Source organism: Mastigoproctus giganteus, chromosome 14 (genome assembly GCF_048544385.1).
Source record: "Mastigoproctus giganteus isolate SK-2022 chromosome 14, ASM4854438v1, whole genome shotgun sequence".
Lineage (NCBI taxonomy): Eukaryota > Metazoa > Arthropoda > Arachnida > Uropygi > Thelyphonidae > Mastigoproctus > Mastigoproctus giganteus.
The window spans coordinates 14,101,587-14,123,613 of NC_143588.1; the positions used below are offsets into that span (position 1 = coordinate 14,101,587).

Below are 22,027 nucleotides of genomic sequence, written 5' to 3' on the forward strand. Positions count from 1 at the left end.
TGGACCTGCAAACTGCTGTGTAAAGTTGTCCATGAGGAAAAACAGCATCCTTGTTGAGATTTGTTGATTGTCATGACAAATGCTAAGAAATTGTCTTTTCTTCAAAATACACTGAAAGGACAGAATTCATGGGATACCTTGTTCCTGGGAAATGCAACAATGTCACCCCTCTCACTAGTAGACGAACCCACTGCTTTGCAGGTATATAGATACACTGCATCACTGCATTCAAGTAGACAGTAATTCGATGTCAGTATGGATAAACGTAGTGAGTTAACTGACTTTGAAAGAGGGATGATAGTGGGTGCCCAACACATGGGTCACTATCGCAGAGGTGGTACAGAAATTGCACTATCCTTATTCGACAGTATCAAGAGGGTATTGGGTATATGCCATTTCCAGAATTATCAATAGCGCCGTGGGCAGAGGATGAATGTGGCAGTCGACGTCTGACTTGCATTATTTCAGCCAACCGGAGAGCGACAGTGGCACAAATCGCCACCGACTTCAACAAGGGAGGTGTCAGAAACATCTCCGCCAAGACCATCAGGCAGTCATTAGACAATAGAATATGAGAGCCGCCAACTCACCAGAGTCCCACTGCTAACACCACGACACAGGACGAAAGAACATTGACACTGGACCTTGGACGAGGAGACGGGACTTATCAGACCAGGAGACTGGCCTTCTGGTCCAATGAGCCCCACTTCCAATTATTTCGAGTGGACGGGAGGATGCGTATCTGGCAGGAAACAGCATGAAGCTATGCACCTGTGATGTCAACAAAGAACTGTTCAGAGTTGGGGATGGAAGGTAATGGTGTGAGGCATGTTCAACTGGCACACATTAGGACCTCTGATATGTATAGACACACATCTGACTTGTCCAGGTTACTTGTCCATCCTTGCAGACCATCTGTATCCCTTCACGGTCATTGTGCACCCATAGGGCAATAGACTCTTCCAGCAGGAAAATGCGCTTCCCCACAGAGCCATAGTCACTAGAACATGGTTCGAAGAGCATTCTGCAGATTTTACCAAAATGGAATAGCCTCCCCATTCACTGGACCTGAACCTTGTGGAGCATCTCTGGGATGCTGTGGAAAGGTCCATTCGAGCTTTGGATCCTCCACCCAGGATGACAGAATTATGGACAGCAGTGCAGCAAGCATGAATGGAAATACCTGTGGAACACTTTCCTGTTCCTGAACTAGTGGACTCAATGCCTCACCTGGAATGTTGTGGAAAGGTCCGTTCGAGCTTTGGATCCTCCACCCAGGACGACAGAATTATGGACAGCAGTGCAGCAAGCATGAATGGAATTACCTGTGGAACACTTTCTTGAACTAGTGGACTCAATGCCTCATCATATGACTGCTCTTATCCAGGCAAAAGGTGGGCCTACCCATTACTAGCTAGGTATTCCACGATTTCTGTCCACTCAGTGTAAATGGCAACTTAGTTTTCACTGAAAGCTAAATCAATTCTTGGGATTTGTAAATTGATTAAAAATGTTTTGGAAATTTATTTATTTATTTTTTTTAAATTTACTGCTCAATGAAAAAGGAATCAAGTCAAAAGCTTGTTATTCAAGTTCGAGTTTCTTAGGTTGACCACAGAAATTAATTATCAGCCTTAATCATGATCTAGTGATTTTGAGTTTGATCTTGCAATTTCGGAACAAATCAACCCCCTCAGAAAAATTCAAAAACCAGCACCAGATTTCTTACTTCCGTTACAATGCGAACAAAGTCAAACTTTCAGTTATGAAAGTTTGACTTTTTTTTTAACACAATTCTGAAAGTAAGTAAAATTGTGTATAAATATATATACAAAGGGTACTAGGAAAGTTTTGCAATATGACGCAACAATGAATCACAGGAAGCTGCATGTTGAGACATGCAGCAACATGCATGTCTCAACATGCAGCATGTTGAGACATGTTCATACGTGCATAGTAGCCGCCGCGCCAAGTCGATGGGCTCAGTTATTCATTAGTAGTGAGAGTGTAAAGTGCTTGCGATGGCATCGTGGTCACGAAATGAGATAAGGACAGTTTTGCGGTATAATTTCGTGCATGGTTTAACCATACACCAGTGCTTAGAAGAAATGACTCTTGCACTAGATGATGATTGTCCACATCGTACAACGATATTCAGGTGGTATAGAGAATTCCAAAGGGGAAATTTCACTCTGGAGGATTCTGAGAGGCCGGGAAGGCCACGAACGTCAGTTACGGAGGAAAACGATACTGCTGTGAGGAAAATGCTTGACGAAAACAGGCGAGTGACCTACCAACAGATAGAGGATACTTTGGGCCTAAATGCACCAGCAATTCGTTCGATTCTGCAAGATCATTTGCACGTGAAGAAACTTTGTTCTCTCTGGGTGCCGCATCAACTGACTGAAGAGCAGATGACACGACGTGTGACTTGGTGCCGGGAGATGTTAAAAAGTTTGATAAGGAACAATCTCGGTATGTGAACACAACATCGTGACAGGTGACGAGACTTGGCTGTACTATTACGATCTGCCGACCAAGGCTCAAAACAAAGTTTGGGTCTTTGATGATGACGACACACCCGTAATTGTCAGAAAATCCCGATCTGTAAAGAAGAAAACGATAGCTGTATTTTTCAAATCGAGTGGAATTGTGTAACGTGTCATTTTGGACACGCAGAAGACAGTCACAGCTAAGTGGTATACTGAACAATGCCTGCCTAAAGTCATTGGATCTATGAAGAACCTGCGGCCAAAGTCAAGAATGGACACCTGGTACCTCCATCACGATAATGCTGCAGCTCACCGCGCCAAAGCCTGCACCGAATATTTGACCACGACAGGACTGAAACTTCTCGAGCACCCTCCCTACAGGCCAGACCTTGCTCCCTGCGACTTTGCACTGTTCCCGCATGTGAAAATGAAGCTAAAAGGGGAGGCGGTTTTCCAGTGGTGAGGACCTTCTACGGGCTTGGGACAACGAGAGTGCTTTACTCCCTAGTGAAACTTGGCAGAACTGGTTTAAAGATTGGTTTCAGAGGATGGAGAGGTGTATTGAATGTAGAGGAAATTACTTTGAAAAAATTAAATAAACAAAGCTGTATTGCAAAACTTTCCTAGTACCCTTTGTACAGGGGGTCAAAAAAAAAAAATGTATACCCACTTTATCAGCCCATACCTCAGTAACCTTTTTTCTATTTCAGCTGCAAGTTGGTGGTAATAATGGAGAAGACCAGACATATTTGAACAGCAGAAATTTGTGTTGAAGAGGTATTGGAAGTTGGAAAATATCAACAAAGTCAAGAGACAGTTTAGGAGTGAATACCACATGGACCCACCAAAGTGTCTCACAATTTCGAGCTTTTGTGATAAGTTTGAAGCAGATGGCACAGTGCAAAATGCACACAGGCAACGATCAGGAAGACCTCGCATATCCACGAGCCCCATGAGATCACAAGAGGTGCTGAAACTTTTCTAACAAACACCAAGGAAATCTGTCCAACAAGCTGCTCATGAAATGGCAACTGTTACCGGTGCTGTTTACCTCAACTTGCTTCAGGAATAAACCGTCCCACACATTCGTGAGCTATTTGAGGGTGCTGATGAATTTTATTTTCAATGCGATGGGTCACCTCACCATTTTCATTGCGATGTCAGGGTTCATCTGGATGAAACTTTCCCAAACAGATGGATCGTATGAAGAGGCAATGTTGAGTTCCCTCCGCATTCTCCAGATCTAATGCCACTGGATTTTAATTTATGGGGATACCTCAAAGATAAAGTTTATGCCACAAAACCAGCAACAAGCGCTGAATTACAGCAAGCTATTGAAGTAGAATGTGCAGCAATATCAAGAGACGATCTTTGTTAATGACATTGAGCATTGTTGACATCGTCAGTTTCTTGACGATGTCAACAATGCCTGGATGAGAATGGAGGACAATTTGAACACTTGCGTTAATGCATATTTTTTAACTCCAATTTTTTTTTCATTATAAAATTGAATTTATGAAAATAAACAAAGTTATTAACAATCAAAGTGCGTATACATTTTTTGGACACCCTGTGTGTGTGTGTGTGTGTGTGTGTGTGTGTGTGTGTGTGTGTGTGTGTGTGTGTGTGTGTGTGTACAGATGTGATTAAGAAACAGATAAAACTTTATATTTTACTCTGAACATGATATTATACACATAAAAAAATAAACAAAATGCAAATTTACCATCTGGTTGTTTTTGGCTATTTCATTTGGTTGTAGATTTTCGATATCTATTAAATCTGGCCGGTAGCGATGAAGAATTGCACATAGGACCGTTCCATTTTTCCAAGAGGTAGTCATATTTTCAATTTTAATGTTGTCATAAAGAGCTACTTGTCTCTGGCACCAGGAAAGAAGGGCATCAGGATGAATAATTGATTCTGAGGGTGGGAGGGGAGGGGAGAATAAAATAAAAAAATAACACACAAAAGGATAAATGATAAGTCACGTGTCACTTTTATTTTAAAATTTCAAGAAAAACAATTAAAATTCAATTGCTCCTATTTTTGTTGATAATTAAATAGGATCAAAACTGTAAAAGTAAAACTAAAAATAGGATCAAAACTGTAACCATACAAATATTTTGTACGTTATGTATTATGTATTATTTTTCAAATTGGCATTTTCTTATGCCTCAAGACATAAAAACATTCTCTTACCTACATGTTGACATTTTTCTCTATTAGAACAAAATTTACAGACAATTCTTCAGCAATGAATGTTTTCTGAATGCTTTGTGGTCTAGGTTTACACCCATACACCTTTGCTTTATAATAATCCCGCAAATGGAAATGTGACACATCTTAGTCACTTCTGTGCTTTGAATGTTCACTGTTGATCACAGAGCAGAATTAAATCAAAATACTCCAGAAGGAACTCAATCTGGCAGATCACTTTGGTAGAATTTTTCATCAAAAAATTCTCTTACAATGTGAGAATAATGTAACGTCAAGGTTAACTGATGTGTGTTTAATATACATACCTATGAATACCTAACTTTGAATTAAAGGGTTTCCATTTGATTTAGGACAAATTCTGTAAGGATTGTGATCCATGTGAATTTTAGTTCATTGTAAAATTTTTAACAAATGTAAAGTATAAAATGGAATTAAATGTTAAATTAAAAGAGTTGGTTTATGCATGGTTAAACCTTTCATATTCTTAGATATTTAGTCAAGAAATATTTTAAGTGTTAAATTGTTTATAAGGTATAAACAATTTAATGTTCAATCAAAAAGTTAGGGGACTTTATATCTTAAAATTACAGTGTTAAGTGAGTTGAAACTTCTCACATCATGTCTAGTGACACTTTTAGACACAGTATCACACAAATCAACAGAAATAATCTGCAATCAGTATAAATTAGCAAGCATCAAATAGAAAGTATTTTGTTTTCAATGCACTTACCACTTTGCTTATTGGAGGCTTGAAGTGGTGAAACCCATGTTTAGTCTCTAGAGCAAAGTTTCCGGCATCCCCCTCTCCCCATACTTCTCCTTCAACCCATGCACGGTACTAAAGACTATAGGTTTTGATACCTTTTCGTGTTTGGGGTTTTCATAAAAAAAAAAAAAAATTTAAATGAATGATTTTAATGATCATATTTGCATCAAATTTTGTTTCTAAATAGGGAAAAGTGTAACAGAAACCCACAAAATATTGCAACCAGATTTTGGAAAAGATGATGTGTGCCATTTTATGACTTTTCAGTGGTTCACAAAGTTTAAAAGGGCAATTTATCTGTTGAAAATGGCCTCTTTCTCTAGTTGCTCCGTCAACCTCAAAAACAAATCGACCTTGTGATTTGATCAGAAGTTTGTTATGTTTGTTATTTGGTTTTTAGGAGCATTAGCAACTAAGGCCATATTGCTCCGGAGATATGCAGTGGTCATTCCCTGACCTTTCCACATCCTCCGTATTTGGTGGTCACAGGCTCGAACCCCGGTCTAATCAAGAAGCGTGTGCTACGCACTGCTGCTCCTGCCCACCCAGCTACGGAGGTGCCTACTGATCAGAAGTGATGTTGTTGTTATTTGGTTTTTAGGAGCATTAGCAACTAAGGCCATATTGCTCTGGGGATATACGGTGGTCATTCCCTCACCTTTCCGCATCCTCCGTATTCGGTGGGCACGGGCTTGAACCCCGGTCTAATCAAGAAGCGTGTGCTGCGCACTGCTGCTCCTGCCCACCTGGCTATGGAGGCGCCTTACATGAGAGTAAAGATTAATATAAGTTTAAGGCTGAAACTTTTTAAATTTATTTTAGAAGAGTGAGATTAATAAATATCATGTGGCCAAAGTATGAATGTACTTGCATACATTCTGGTTAAATAAATATATGTTTGAAAACTTACCAATATCTTGTTTGATTTGTGTTTGCACAACAAGCAGTTGGAGTATGAAGCTAGGTAAAAATCCATTTCAACAACCTGACGAAAAATTTCAGATTAGCAAAACTGTGTGCTTATATGATTGAAAACATTAAAGTATACTTATATGGTTGAATGTATAAGATTCCACTAAACATCAGCAGAGTTAAATAGAATGGCCCCACCTATCCTTTCAAACAGCCTCCAATCCCTTCCCCCCCCTCAAAAGAATTTGAACCATTTTCAATTTCTTAAGTATGCCAATTAAAATTGCTATTCAGTTTGAAAACTTCCTTACACATCTAAATCATTTCGCCAATCTTTTGGAATAAAAATCAGAGTAAATTCCATTCTTCCATCAGGATAATCACTATTTCTATATCCATAGTCTATTAAAATTCTTATATATATATAGAGAGAGAGAAAGAGAGAGAGATCACATAGAGCCACATACATAATCCATCCAAAGATCACTTCTGTTCCAGCAGAAATTCTTTGCATATTTTTAATAACATATCCTACATTATGAGTACAACTTATACATGTAGAGAAATTGATAAAAAAAATTGATTGGGACCTTTCAATTAAGTTCTTATATTTTATTATAGCATTAAATACCATACGAAAATATAGGGTAATGAAGCTTTACTTATGGATAAAAAAGTTTTTTTTCTTTCTTTTTCCAGGTCAGTATAGAAGGTGAAATGATGCACAACAGGAGTCTTTTTTTGCATCAGCGCAAAAAAAAAAAAAAAAAATATATCCATGTTAGGCGAAGGGTTATTTATAAATTTTAAAATCATAGATAACTTAAGGTTATTAATAAAATCAGAACAGATTAATGCCATCTATGTGAAAGATTATACATTACATCGGTCTGTATTAATTTGATATATTAAAAGGTTGATATAGTAGAATTTGGTAGTGTAAGAACATTGGATTAGAAATAAAGTCACAAGCTGAGTAAGTTAAGGTGCAGTCTGAGAATGTATATATATACAGTGAAACTTCTCCTAACGGACACCTCTCGTTAATGGACATCTCTCTACAACAGACATTTTCAAATTACCCAACTCACCTCCATTGGTTTTAACGTGTTTGCAGCTTCTGTTTAGCGGACATTCTCTGTAATGGATGCGGACAGGCAATCTGCACTGTTTCGTTTAGATTAGCACTTAATTTGATCTCCTCACAACGGACAGCGGGCGAGCTCACGGCCCTTTTTCTAGGAACGTTTCTTCCACGTATTGCCTCAATTGTGTGTTTATTTTTTATTTCCAATTCTCTGAATTTTATCAAGGTTTATGTCGTGGTTCTAAACCCTTTTTCAAGAATTTTAAGGCACGTGTAAAGCTTCTGATGAATTCGGTGTGTGCAGGGGGGGGGAGAATATGGTCGGCCTTTCGTCTTTTCAGTTTCAGTTTTGTTCAGTGTCGTGTGAAGTGCACAATGTCTTCTCGTAAACATTTAACTTTAAAAGATAAAGTCAAACTCATTAATGCGTATGATCGGCAAAAAAATAGTGTTCGCAATCTCGCTGCAAAATTCAAAATCGGGAAGACACAGGTAAGCGACATCCTAAAGAAAAAAAATGAACTGCTCAAACAATTTTGGCAACACGTAAATGATCAGGTTCAAAAATCATTTCCGAAAACTGTTGGACTTCAAATTTGTTGCGCACATGCTAAAAAAATTCCCATTAATGGCCTATTATTAGGGAAAAGGCTTTGGAGGTTGCAAAATCTATGGGAGTAAATGAGTTCAAAGCTTCTGTGGGATGGCTAGACAAGTTCAAAACTCAGCATAAAATTTCTTGGAAAACCGTAAGTGGTGAAGTTGGATCTGTTGATACTGGGGTTGTAACAGAGTGGACCGTCAAATTGGAAGATTTATGTCGTGATTTTGAAGCTAAGGATATTTACAACTGTGACAAAACAGGGTTGTTTTTTAAAGCTCTTCCTGAAAAAACAATGAGCCTAAAAAACGAAAAGTGCAAGGGCGGAAAAATTTCTAAGGAACGCTTGACTGTACTATTGTGTACAAATATGCTGGGAGACTTTGAACAACCTCTTGTTATAGGAAAACCACAAAATCCTCATTGTTTCAAGGGCATAAAATTGAATCTTTTGAATGTTGACTGGAAGTCTAATAAAAAAGTGTGGATGACACGAGATATCATGAGCGAATGGATAAGTCACTTTAACCAAAACATGATTCGTCAAAACAGAAAAATTATTCTTTTCATGGATAATGCTGCATCTCACCCGCACATTGAATTCTCCAACATTCAAATCGTTTTTCTGCCACCAAACACATCTGCAGAGTGTCAGCCCTTGGATCAAGGGATAATAAAAAATTTTAAACTTCACTACAGAAAACGTGTTTTAAGACATCTCATTGCAAACATGAACGATGTAACATGTGCGAGTGACCTTGCAAAGAAAATCAGCATCCTAGATGCAATTCAATGGATTTCCTCTTCAGTAAACGCAATTAGAAAACAAACTGTCGTGAACTGTTTTGTAAAGTCTGGCTTCTCAAACGCAAAAATTGAAGTTGTGAGCAGCAATGTGGAGCACCAAGAAGAACAAGAACTTCAACATCTATTGATAATGTAGTAGTAGTAGTAGTGGCATGTAATGCAAGAAAGTAAATGTATGAGCTTATGCAGCATCAGCCAAAAAAAAAAAAAAAAAAAAAATCACACCATTCCCTCCAAATGCCTGTCCAGTTCCTCCTTAAATTTATTCAACCTATCAACTTCCACACTGATACTTCCGCTACAAGTGACCCTGGCTACAAAGGTATAGACTCAAACCTCACTACAGAAGATGGCGCTCTGGATATCGACATTATCATCGATATTTTTCAAGAAGTTCCTCATGAGGATGAAGAAATGGAAGGAGGTCATTCTGTCAAAGAACATATTAATGACGAACCACCGATGAAAATAGAAGAAGCACTCATACAAATCAATCGTTTAAAAATGTTTTTCGCCGCTGAAGAAGATACTGAAGGAGTTTCGATGGTTTCTTCACTCCAAACAAATGTTGAAAACAAAATTATCAGCCGGAAGAAGGTGCAGAAGAAAATAAGTGATTACTGTATGTATTTTTCTTAAGATAAAGTCATAATATGCATAGCACAATTGTATGTATATTATTTACAAAAATATTGTGCAAAATCTGTATATAATTTAATTTAATTTTACATTAAACGTTTAATGATTTTTCTTTATCTCTTGTGTATGTAATTGTATATTATTTACAAAAATATTGTTCAAAATCTGTATATATTTTAAATTAATTTTACATTAAACATTTAATGATTTTTCTTTCTTTCTTTTTTTTTTTTTCTCCCTCAGACTTCTTGTTAGCGGACACTTCTCTCTAACGGACACATTTTCGTTCCCCATAGCTGTCCGTTAAAGGGAAGTTTCACTGTATATATATATATATATAAAAATCGAATAAATAAATAAAATAGCAAAAATTCAAAGTATTCCCATTCTCATCCGGGTATGCTTAGAATTTAGCTAGATACTTCCTTTACTAGATGACAACTTATTCCATGTTCAACAATTCAATGCCCACAGGTTACATTTTGCAGTCCACACCATCTAAGCCATTAATGATGTCTATTGAATTTCACTCAACATTAATATGGTCAGCCTTCTCCACACATGAAAACAATATTCCAAATGCAGTCTAACCATTAGCTTCTACTAGCAAAGGTCTTACAAATCACGAATAGGACACCATATGATTCTTAACTGCCTTTTTTACACTGCACGAAAATTTTATGTCAGAGTGAATCTCAAAACCTGTCTTTGTTTTGAACCACTTTCAGCTCCTTTCCAACCTAGTTTATATGTGACTACAGGAACTCTGTTCCCCAAATATATAAAATTACATTTAGAAGCATTAAACTGTACTGCCATTTTTTGGACATATGTGCAACCAATCTAATTCTTTTTGAAACAATGTTGTCCGGCTCAAAGTTTTAACCACTCTTTTTCAACTTCAACTCACAAGTAAAGTTTGGAAACTTCCATAGTATATCCTCATTAATATCATTTACAAAAATTAGAAACAGGAGAGGAACCAAACACTTAAGTCCTAAAGAATCCCCACTTGTTATGATGGTTCACCCTGGAGATGGACCATTTGTGACAACCCTCTGTAACCTATCTTTTTGCCAGTACACAATCCAGCACACGATCTTACCAGTAAACCCAATTTATTATCGTTTATAAAGCAGCCTTCCATGAGGAATGGTATCATAAGCTTTACTAAATCTAAATGTAAATAATATCAAAGGTGTTTAATAATTACATCATAGCAATTTACCAGACTGGTGATACATGACTTCCCCTTAATAAGCCTATGCTGGGTTCTATTGAAGACACCATTCTTGTTGAGATTGATCTGAATTGCATCCTTAATCACATACTTTATGATCTTCCATACTGCAGAAGTCAAACACTGGTCAACTATTTCGTCCCTGAAACAAACTCACTGGCACTGGCTTATATTATTATCCTCTTCAGCAAAGTATTGGGAGCCTTTATCACTTCTCCGGTCCATGGAGAATCCTCCTGAAATCTAATTATGCTTTCATTAAACATTCCAAATGGTTTGATACACTCATATGCAGCCTTTTTAATTATATCCAAATACATAATTCTCCCCTGGAGTCTTGTCCTTCTTTAACCTCAGCAGATTTTCTAAAAAACATTAGTCTGATATTATAATTTATTTTACAGCAATTTGACTGCTTAACAATGGACAAAGATTCAAGCTTGCTTACAACTGTAAATATTGTTGAGAAATATCTATTGAACTCATCAGCTGGGCTTTCTATAGACCTTTCATTGTGATGTGAAGAGATCTATGTTATATAATCCCTTTTTTTTTTTGTATTCGCATGTGAGAACTCCATACCTGTTCTTACATATTCTCTTATAATTCTCACACAACTCAGTATGACTGTCTGTAACTGTCCTATTCTTTCTTTTGCTTAATTAAACTCTTGACCTCATTAATCATTCGGTTTGGCATCTTATGTTTATGGAAACTGACCACTTGTATATCGGAAACTGCCCACTCCAATATCTTGACTTTGTAAATTTTTTTCATTACACAGGTTTGAATACATTTCAGACTTTGAGAATAAACATTCCCCTTGAACATTTCCCATAATATATTTGTATCTGATATTATTAAGCACAAGTTAATTAAGCACAAGCCCCCTTTAGTCCTCTTTCTTTAAATTGAAGCCCTCACTTTCATCTTTGACCATATAGATTATATTATTTTTTAAAGGTTTCTTAAGCTGTTAGGAGTTGAAGGTTTATAAAGATTATTTTGATATAGCTTATTTTTGTTTATCGATTATCGTAGACTACAGATTAGATTATCGTAGACTACAGATTAGAATATTATAGAATCATAGATTTAGTTCCTTAAGGTTTCCTAAGCTGTTAGGAGTTTAAGATTTACTTCAGATTGCATAGAGGGGCAGTGTTAAAGTTGCATAATATTTAACTTAAATAATATTGTCATACTAGAAGAAAACCTGTTTATCAACAAAAATGAAAACTGGAGGGGGGAGAAAGAGAGAGAGATCTTAAAAATATTTTTCATGGCTAGATTTAAGGCATTCTACTGTACAAAAATTAAGAAATGCAAAATTTTATGGCTGTGAAGTATCCACAATCAGGGGATATGTCTGTAACTGATATGCTGGCAACACTAGAGGGACTCAGTTTTTTTTTTTTTTTTTTATGAGAACCCCAAACACGAGAGGTATTATAACCTATAGTACTTAGTACCGTGCTTGGGTTGGAGGTTGAGAAGACGAAAGAAGATATTTGTTGATATTGAACTTCTGTAGATTGTAATTTTCAGGAAATACGTATGAAGGAAGGTTGTTCCAGAAAACGGCAGTTGAATGAATAAATGAGGAAGATGAAAAGTTGGTTCTGTGGGTTTGAAGTTGGACAGTAAATGGATGGTGGCTGGTGGTGGCACGTGTTCGGACTGTTTTGAAAGAGAGAGCGGGAATTATAGAAGCCAATTCAGAAGAACAGTGCCCATGGAAGTATCTGTAGAAGAGGCATGCAGCAGAAACAGTGCGTCTATGAGAAAGCGAGTGGAGAGACTCTGTTAGAGATGAATCATTAATTAACCTAACTGCCCTCTTCTGAATGGAATCAAGAAGCCTGAGAGAGGTTTTGGGGGCACCACCCCAGATGTGGGAACAGTGATGATATAATACAAATAACTCCAACCTTTTACCCCAAGAAGAGTTTAAAAGAAAGAACATCAACAAGTTAAAAGAAAGAATATCAAAAAATAAAATTATTTGCAAAGTTAGGAGAATGACCGAGACATCATATGAATTTATCAGAATGGGATGAAGACATTTTAAGCCAAAGGAATTCATAGAGGAAATTCCATGTGAAGTCACCGACAAGAAACAAATAATGGAATGAACACATGAACAAGTATCACTTTTAATCCTTTACTGTCCAGAATTACTTTCACCATATCTTGTCCATTCAAGTCTAGCTCTAAGTTAAAAAAAAAAAATACTCAAAATGTGTTATTCAAAAGTTATTTATTTTTGGGTTTGTATAAGCAAATAATGAGATGATAACATAAAAAATACACTGCTCTACCATTAGTATCCTGACACCTCTACGTTGATGGTCACATGCTATACAAACACCACATAACAGACAGCTAAAATTATGCTCGGAGATCTTTGAGGAGACAGTAGTATGATTGTTAATACAAAATACCAACATGGAACGATAATAGAGTGCCTTGTAAGCAATAGTCTGTACCTTGACATTTTAACAGCACTGACATTCTATAGGTCAATGAATGATGTAATGTGCAAATAAAAGCGAACTGGTACCAAAAATAAAATGATTCAGAAAACTTCCAAAACTGATAGAACATTCCAAAAGAAGCTGATCAAAAAAATCATCCACTCATAACACAGGTTGTCATTGTCACAGCACACTCCCAGGCCCTCAGTGAGATGATTGGGACACTTAGGTAATAGTATAGTGTGTAGGATAGTACATGGTATGGGTTACCACAGCCTTGCAGTTACCCACAAGATGGCAATCACCACGACTAATGCCAGACACCATCTAGCAGGTGCAAGGCCAACAGTTCTTGGAGCATGGGCCAACAGGAAAGCTTGAATGGCATGATGAATCATGGTATATGGTGTACCAGTATGACCGAAGAAAGCTACCTGCCAGACTATGTCATCCTGACATTGAAGTTTGACAGAGGCAGCATGATAGTCAGGTCAGTCTGTTACAGTTTGGCCTAGGACCATTGGTTGTTTTGTGTTTTGGATAAAACCATTAATTATTGGTGTTGCCCGATAATGTTTATCTACTTTGTGTGGCAGAGTATGTTGGAGGAAGTCCATACTTGTATCAGCAGGAAAATGGTGTATGTCATGCTATTTGTATTATGACGGACTGGTTTGAGGACATAAGCATCAAAAAGTTTGAATGGCCAGCCCAGAGCCCGTGAACTTCAACTCTAAAGATATTATGTGCATTGAACGGGATCGTTGTGTGCATCTGAGAAGAGAATGTGGACTTAAAATCTAAAGCAGTGTTTCCAGGTGACATGGGCGAGAGGGAAATGTTGAATCAGTTTGGTGTAATGTAAGCAATGGGAAAACTAACATGAGAATAGGTGTGTGTTATGCTCCAACTGTTATGTTAGTTTTCCCAGTGATAATGAGGGTTGGAGTGTGTTATAGGCATAATGATTCAGAAGACTATTGGAGTGTGTTATAGGCATAATGATTCAGAAGACTACAATAAAAAAACTGTATAAAAAATAGTAGGCCAGAAAATCACAATGTCTTATAATGGAGGTTTTAAACTTTAAACATATTTATTGAACTGGGAGGATTGGTCAATCACATACTAGCAAGATTTTGTGGATTTATTGGATGACTGTTTTCAGTAACGTTAGAGAGAGAGAGAGGCAACAAGAGGGAGTAATACTCCTGATATGATTATCAGCAGTGATTATTCATGCATTAAGAATCTGAAGATAAAAGATCCATTTCACCCATCTGTTCACTTCAAATGTTTGTCTTATGTCTTGAACTTATTTAAGTTGCTGACCTCCACTACAACAGATGGAAGTTTGTTCCACTATCAATCACCCACTGGCTAAAGGCAAATTTCTGCACATTCATTCAATTGTCTTTCCCCAATTTGAATTATGCCTCCTCAGGTGAGTAATCAGAGCAAGAGGAAGAATCCCATTAGCACTAAGCTTGCTCAATCCATTCAAGGCCTAATACACCTCAATTAGTTCACCTCGCAGGTGCCTAGTCCCCAGAAGCTGCAATTTGCAGAACTTAAGCCTTTCTTGGTAACACCAACCCTTTGTTCCACTCACCAATCTCGTTGCCCTTCTCCGTACTCGTTATACCAGCTCTATCCTTCCTAAAATGAAGCCTCCAGACCTGTATACAGTACTCAAGGTGTGGCTGATGATAGCCTTATACAAGGGGATAATTACCTTCCTTATGTTTAATTTCAACAATTTCTCCTCTACTTTGCTCGCAGTTATTACAAAATCATGTAGCTCCCTGTTAGAGTCTAATAAACTTCTGGCATTCCCCTCCTTTAATTCCTCATGTGTGAATGTAGATGCAAAATACTCATTCAGTTTTTCAGCTACCTGAGCATGATCATCAGTAGTCAAACCATTTTTTGTTAAGTGGACGAATCTGATTCATCCCTTTCCTTCTAGGGTTTACATAAGTAAAAAAACTTTTTGCTGTTTTTCCTTGCATCCTTTTGCCATTTCTTACAAGATTTCTTGTAATCTACCTTTACTTGCCTAATCTCCTTTGTGACTTGATTACAGACTACTTTATATCTGCCATAGGCTTCTGTGTCACCTGATAATTTATATGCAACCATGCATTTTTCTTTTCTACAAGGAGCCTCATTAATTCATCTACCATCCATTTAGGCCTAAACCTTGAACAGTATTTCTGAGTTGGTATGAAAAGCTTGGTACCCTACAAAATTAAGACCCTGAAGGCGTTCTATTTACAATTCACCATTGGTAACATCCTCAGTTGATCACACTGTGATCAACTGAGACTTTAAAAACTCTCTGAGTCCACTGTAGTCACCTTTACGTAAGAAAAACTCTTCCCCTTACTCCTTTCCTTCTTTGATGATAGATATATCTTTAAGTAAATCCCACATCAGTACAGTGTGATCACTGCCACCTAGTGGTTCCTTTATCTGCAAATTCTTAATGCACAAAGAATCACTGCTGATAATCAGATTAAGAGTATTTCCCTCTGGAAAACTGGTTGCCTCTCGAAAACAGTCATCCAATAGATCCACAAAAATCACTTTCACCTCTGTCTGCCGCTCTAGTTAGTTTGTGTTTTCTCTCATCCCACCAAAACTAGCAGTTATCTGACCTTCCTACCATTGCCTCAACAGCATTAAGAAATATATTTGCACCCTTTATATTTAAGTGTATCTCCTCCCCAAAGAAGCAGTCTCCCTGTCAACAAGCACAGACCATACTGAGAAAAATTCTTCCCTGTGAGTCTTGTACAATAAAACAAATGCCGTGAGTTCAGTCAGATTTTGTGTATCTACAATTCTGCCCAGGCACAATAGGAGGGACTATATGGTGAAAGCCTTGTAGATTAACTCAAGACTTGAGGGAATCTGCAAGGCTCTAGGGTGGAAATTTTTATCAGCGTGGCTTGCATTTGAAGGTAGAGGGAATCTATTTTGTAGAGATGATATTCATTTGAACATAGCTGATGAATATTTTTCAGTGTTCTTCTCAGGACCTATCGAATGGGCGCACCGCCCGGTGAATTTAACAGACCACCTGGCTAAAATTTAAGCAATTCTCACGATACCATATGGTACTGATCTTGATAAATTTAATTTGAACATACTATGCGATCGAGATCAATGCAACAGGAGCATATAATGTTAAATTATGCAATTAATTTTTGCTATGGATTGCTTAAGTCACATTTATAAATACGTAACAGAAAATTTTATAATATTGCAAACTATTATACTTACTCACCTGGCTACTTCATAATGCCACCCGGCTGGCAAAATTTTCTGGAGAGAACACTGTTTTTGCCAGTATCACTGAGGATACCCCTAAGCAATCAGGGAAACTGCTAGTTCGGTGGGAGAAGGGTAATTTATATCTGCATTTATCTGATGCTATGGGTCGAAGTAATGCTTACACTCATCTCATGAATTTTTGTTTGTTTGTTTCCACAATAGCCAATGTTTATAAGGTATTCTTAGGGTAGCAGTGTTTCAAATGAGAGGGAAGATAATGCCTGGGATACAAACCTAAATAACTTAAAGGAGTGTGTCAGGGTAGTAAACTATAGAAGATTACTTAGACTCAACTATGTCTACAGTAATGATAGGAGTGTTGGCAATAAAATGGCTGAATTTGAACTCCTGGTTAGGACAACTAATACTGATAATAATAGGGCTAACAGAAACATTGTACCGCCCAAAATTTGGAGATGATGAATTCCACTACAGTATATGGCGCCTCCATAGCCAGGCGGGTAGAAGCAGCAGTGCATAGCACACGCTTCTTGATTAGACCGAGGATGCAAATACGGAGGATGCAGAAAGGTCAGGAGGATGCATCCACCAAATACGGAGGATGCAGAAAGGTCAGGGAATGACCACTGCATATCCCCAGAGCAATATGGCCTTAGTTGTTAATGCTCCTAAAAACCAAATAACAAACAATAACTACAGTATATATAATATATTTAGAAAAGATAGGGAAGATAGTACACGAACCATTGTCAGGAAGTGATCATGCAATCGTCAGTTGGAAGATGAAGAAAGATTTAGCAGTAGTTAAAGGCATGGGTTTTAATTTCAGAATAAAGAATTACTTTTAAAGTAAAAATCAGAGCAGCCATGAACATATACATACCTTTAAGAAAATACCACAGGAGGATGCTGAAATGGATTACTGTGGAGCTGGATGATCAAATAGAGCAGAAAAAGATAGCATAGGACAGTTAGCGAGCGATGAAAAGTAATGAAGCCTACAACAGGTACAAGTTGATCTGTAATAATACCACAAATAAGGTCAGAGAGGCCAAGGCTGTGTATGAGAAAGCATTAAGAGAGGAATAAGTAATTTTTTATGTATGTGAATACAACAAAGAAGATTGGACCCATGTAAACTGGGTGTGGGAAAGACTTAGATAACCCTGCTGATGTTGGAGATGAACTGAATAGGTTCTTTTTATCGGTCTCTACTGACAAAAAAACCCTTCATGATGAGAAGAGGCTGTGCAAGTGAGGCTGAGACATGAAATTTGTGGTGTCATAATTACAGATTGTTTATTAGTAAAACTTTTGAGTTTTACTCAAAAGGTAAAGGCAAGTAAGGTTCCTAGTGTTATGGTATTTACCCTGTAGTTTTGAGGGAGAGCACGAGTGAGTGTATTGACCCATCATAGATGGTTCAATACAAAAGTATTTCAAAATTCAATACAGAAGTTCTTGCAAAAGTATTGCAAGAGTCAACCAGAGGTTGACTCTTACAATACTTTTGATCTGATTATCAGCAGTGATTCTCCATGCATTAAGAATCTGCAGATAAAGGAACCACTAAATTGCAGTGATCACAGCGTACTGATGTGGGATTTGCTTAAAGATATAACTACCATCAGCATTAAAGAGAAGGGTTTTTGCTTTCGTAAAGGTGACTATAGTGGTCTCAGGGATTTTTTAAATTCTATACAGTGGTACCAACTGATGATGATGTTAACAGCAAATTCTAAGAGGGAAGCACTCAAGGAATTAATCTTGGAAGCTATCAGGCTTTTCATACCAACTAAGAAATACTGTACAAGGTTTAGACCTAAATGGAGGTCAGACAAACTAATGAGAGTCGTGGCAGAAAAGAAAAATGCATGGGATGCATATTAATTATCAGGAGACAGATGCCTAAGGTAGATAGAAGATAGTCAGTAATAAAGTCACAAAGGAGTTTAGGCAAGCAAAGATTTCAAGAAATCTTTGGCAAAGGATGCAAAGAAAAACAGTAAAGACTTCTTTACTTATGTAAACCGTAGAAGGAAGGAGATGAATCAGATTGGTCCACTTGACATTGATGTTTCGATTTTTGATGAACCTGCTAAGGTAGCTGGCAAACTCATGGGTAATTTACATCTATATTCACATGTGAAGAAATCTGTAGGGAAGTGGAACCAGAAGCTTATCAAACTATGGCAAGTAGGTAAATGATTTTGTAATAACTGAGAGCAAAGCGGAGGAGAAATTGTTGAAATTGAACATAAGAAAGGCACCTGAGGTAGATGGGATCTATCCAGTTATATTAAAGGAAGTAAGCAAACACTTAGCTATAATTATGAAAGCTTCCTTGGACCGAGTGAAGGTCCCCATGGATTGGGGATATGCAAATGTACCCCTCAATTCACAAAGGTGGATCAAACAGTGACAAGAGTAATTATGACCTGTAAGTTTAACTTCTGTTCCAGGAAAAATAATGGATTCACTGGTTAAAGAAGCATGGCACAATCACTGCAGGATCATATGATGTGGTTAAAAAATGAACTGAATGCAAAACATAATTTTGATATATATATACTTGTGGAAACTTCCATCTGTTCTTGTGGAAGTCGAAAGCTTAATTACATTCAAGGAAGAACTGGACAAATTTTTAGAGGGAATGTGAGAAATTTTTTTTTTTTTTTTTTTTTTTTTTGCTGATGCCACATAAGCTTGCTTTCTTGCGTCACATGCCTCTACTACTACAACATGGATTTTAGGAAAGCTTTTGATACTGTTGCACATGGAAGACTGGTGTACAAATCTGAACAGTATGGCATTAAGGGCAAGTTGCTACAATGGATAAAAGGTTTGGTTTGGTAGTTGTTGGCGCATCGGCTTCTGTGGCCATATTGCACCTCCCAAGGTTTTTGCAGTACTTTGATCCAAGCCCGAGGCGGGAATCGAACCCGCGACCTTTGGGTTGCCGGGCAGGTACTTTACCCACTCGGCTAGCCCGGTCGGCATGGATAAAAGGATGGTTGAGTGGGAGAAGACAGAGAGTGGTAATTAATGGACACTGCTCTTAGTGACTAATGATATTAGTGGGATTCCCCCAGGGTTCCGTGTTGGGCCCACTGTTGTTTTGTATATTTATCAATGATATCAAGATTAATGTATAAGTTTGCAGATGATACGAAGATTGGCAGGGTTGTTAATGACAGTAATGATTATACACTACTGCAACAGGATCTGGAAAAGTTGAGCAGATGGGCTGAGAGGTGACAACTGAAGTTTAACATTGACAAATATAAAGTATTACATGTGGGTAGCAGTATCCCCAGAGTAACATACCAACTGGGTGGTACTACACTCAGGGTTGTGGAGAATGAAAAGGATCTGGAGGTCAGATATGAAGTTTTCTGAGCATTGTAGACAGGCTGCAAGAATAGCCTGTCTGCACTCACTTGTAATTACATGAGTACAATGATATATAGGAATTTTGCTAGCAGGGATAAGGAGGTGATTGTCCCCTTGTATAAGGCAATGGTCAGGCCATACCATGAGTACTGTATACAGTACTGTATACATGAGTACTGTATACAGGTCTGGAGGCCTCATTTTAGGAAGGATGTAGAGCTGCTGGAACGAGTGCAGAGAAGGGTAACAAGATTGGTGACTGGAACAAAGGGTTGATGTTACCAAGAAAGGTTTAAGTTCTGCAAATTGCAGCAGAACTTAAACCTTTATGCTGATAGGATTCTTCCTCGATTACTCACCTGAGGGGACAAATTCAAACTGAGAAAAGACAATTGTAGAATATATGTGTGGAAATCTGCCTTTTGCCAGCGGGTGGTTGATAATTAGAACAAACTTCCATCTGTTATAGTGGAGGTCAACAACTTAAATAAGTTCAAAGCAGAACTGACAAACATCTGGAGTGAATGGAGGGGTGAAATAGGAAGGTTTTCTTTCCTTTTTTTTTTTTTTTTGCTGATGCCAGAGATGCTTGCTTTCTTGTATCATATGCCTCCTACTAATGCTAATTCCAGAAGTAGGGTCATAAATTCAAATTATAGGGCTTGAGGCTTAGATTAGATTGTAGGAAGTTTTGTTTTAGCTAGCAAGCTGTTGATTGCTGGAACAAGTCACCTTCACAAGTAGTTGAGGATGACAGTTTGAATAAATTCAAAGGTCAACCGGATACCTTCTGGTCAACCAACCGGAAGCATATATTCTTCAAATAGGCCTTTGGGGTTGGGAAAGTTCTGACTTGCAATAACCGCAATACAATACACTAATTGCATAACTAAAACTTTATTAAAATAATAATAATATAAGACTTTGTAAAAATAAAATGATAAAAATACAAGATAAAGATAAAGTACACTAATTGTATAATAAAAGTGATAAAATAAAATTAAAAATATAGAGATTACACTATATGGAATTAAAAGTGATGAAAACAACCACAGCTTTCAGAGGCAACTGCCTCCTTTATAAACATTAAGACTATGGTTGTGCTGACTAATGTACTGTGATTTCTTACAGTTGACTGTAAGACTCACAGTACATCCTAAAATAACAGGAGGATCACAGCTTGTAGCATGTGTTATTGTAGGAGCATGGGCAGTATCTCACTTATATTATTATTATTTAAATAACGTTTCAGTCATAGCTGGTGTGTTGTATTGCAGTTATTATGAGGGGGAAGCATATAATTTGTGTTTTCTTATCTACTTGTTTTTTTTTTTGCCAGTGCAACAAAAGCCTGTGGCTTCCTTGCACTATATGGCAAATATCATTACTATTATTATCTCTCCAACGACAAACTGATTAACAAGACTCTAATCACATATTCCCTTCTGTCGTGCCTAGGCAGAACTGCAGACACTCAAATTCAACCCTAACTTCCAACTTTTCCTTTGCATTGCCCTGTTAAGCAAGTCAGCAGATCACCTACTCTTAATGTCATTACTGCCCTACGTGTACAACAATATCACCTTTTATGCCCTTAAATAATGATCTCTTCTCTACTACATTTTCAACTTTTCCCCTGGTATACATACTCTGGTCCTATTCCACCTATTCTTTTTGCACAATATAATTTCCCATTTCCCTGACAAAGTTGCCAAGAATATCCCCCCCCCCCATGTGGCATCAGTGCATTCTGCCCTGAGGGGTTGCCACTGTGCTGCCTGATGTTCAAGTGCGAGCTCTAGCATTAAGTTGAGATTTTAATACCTTCGAGGTCATCACCCTAATCTTCAAGCTGTCAAAGTCCTATCCCAATGCCGAGTTGGCACCTCATTTCTTCACACTCCCTACAGAAAGAAATTTTGGAGATTGTTTTAATTTGTTTAGTAAATCGGGTACACACATCCAAGGAAGATGTTATTCCCTAAGATTTTATACTTTTGCCCCTCCATGGATGTATATTCTCTCTCTCTCTCTCTCTCTCTCTCTCTCTCTCTCTCTCTCTCACCAGTGAGAACATACTCCACCATTCATTT

General features: G+C 37.6%; 1 protein-coding gene across 1 annotated transcript in view; it reads right to left on the reverse strand.

Annotated features, from left to right (window-relative positions):
* Mical (Molecule interacting with CasL) overlaps positions 1–22,027 on the reverse strand; it is a 624,164-nt gene that overhangs the window by 322,061 nt on the left and 280,076 nt on the right. The window contains exon 11 of the mRNA XM_090389022.1: positions 4,219–4,415. Within this exon, the coding sequence (XP_090245148.1) occupies positions 4,219–4,415 (197 nt within the window). The remainder of the gene's footprint in view (positions 1–4,218; positions 4,416–22,027) is intronic.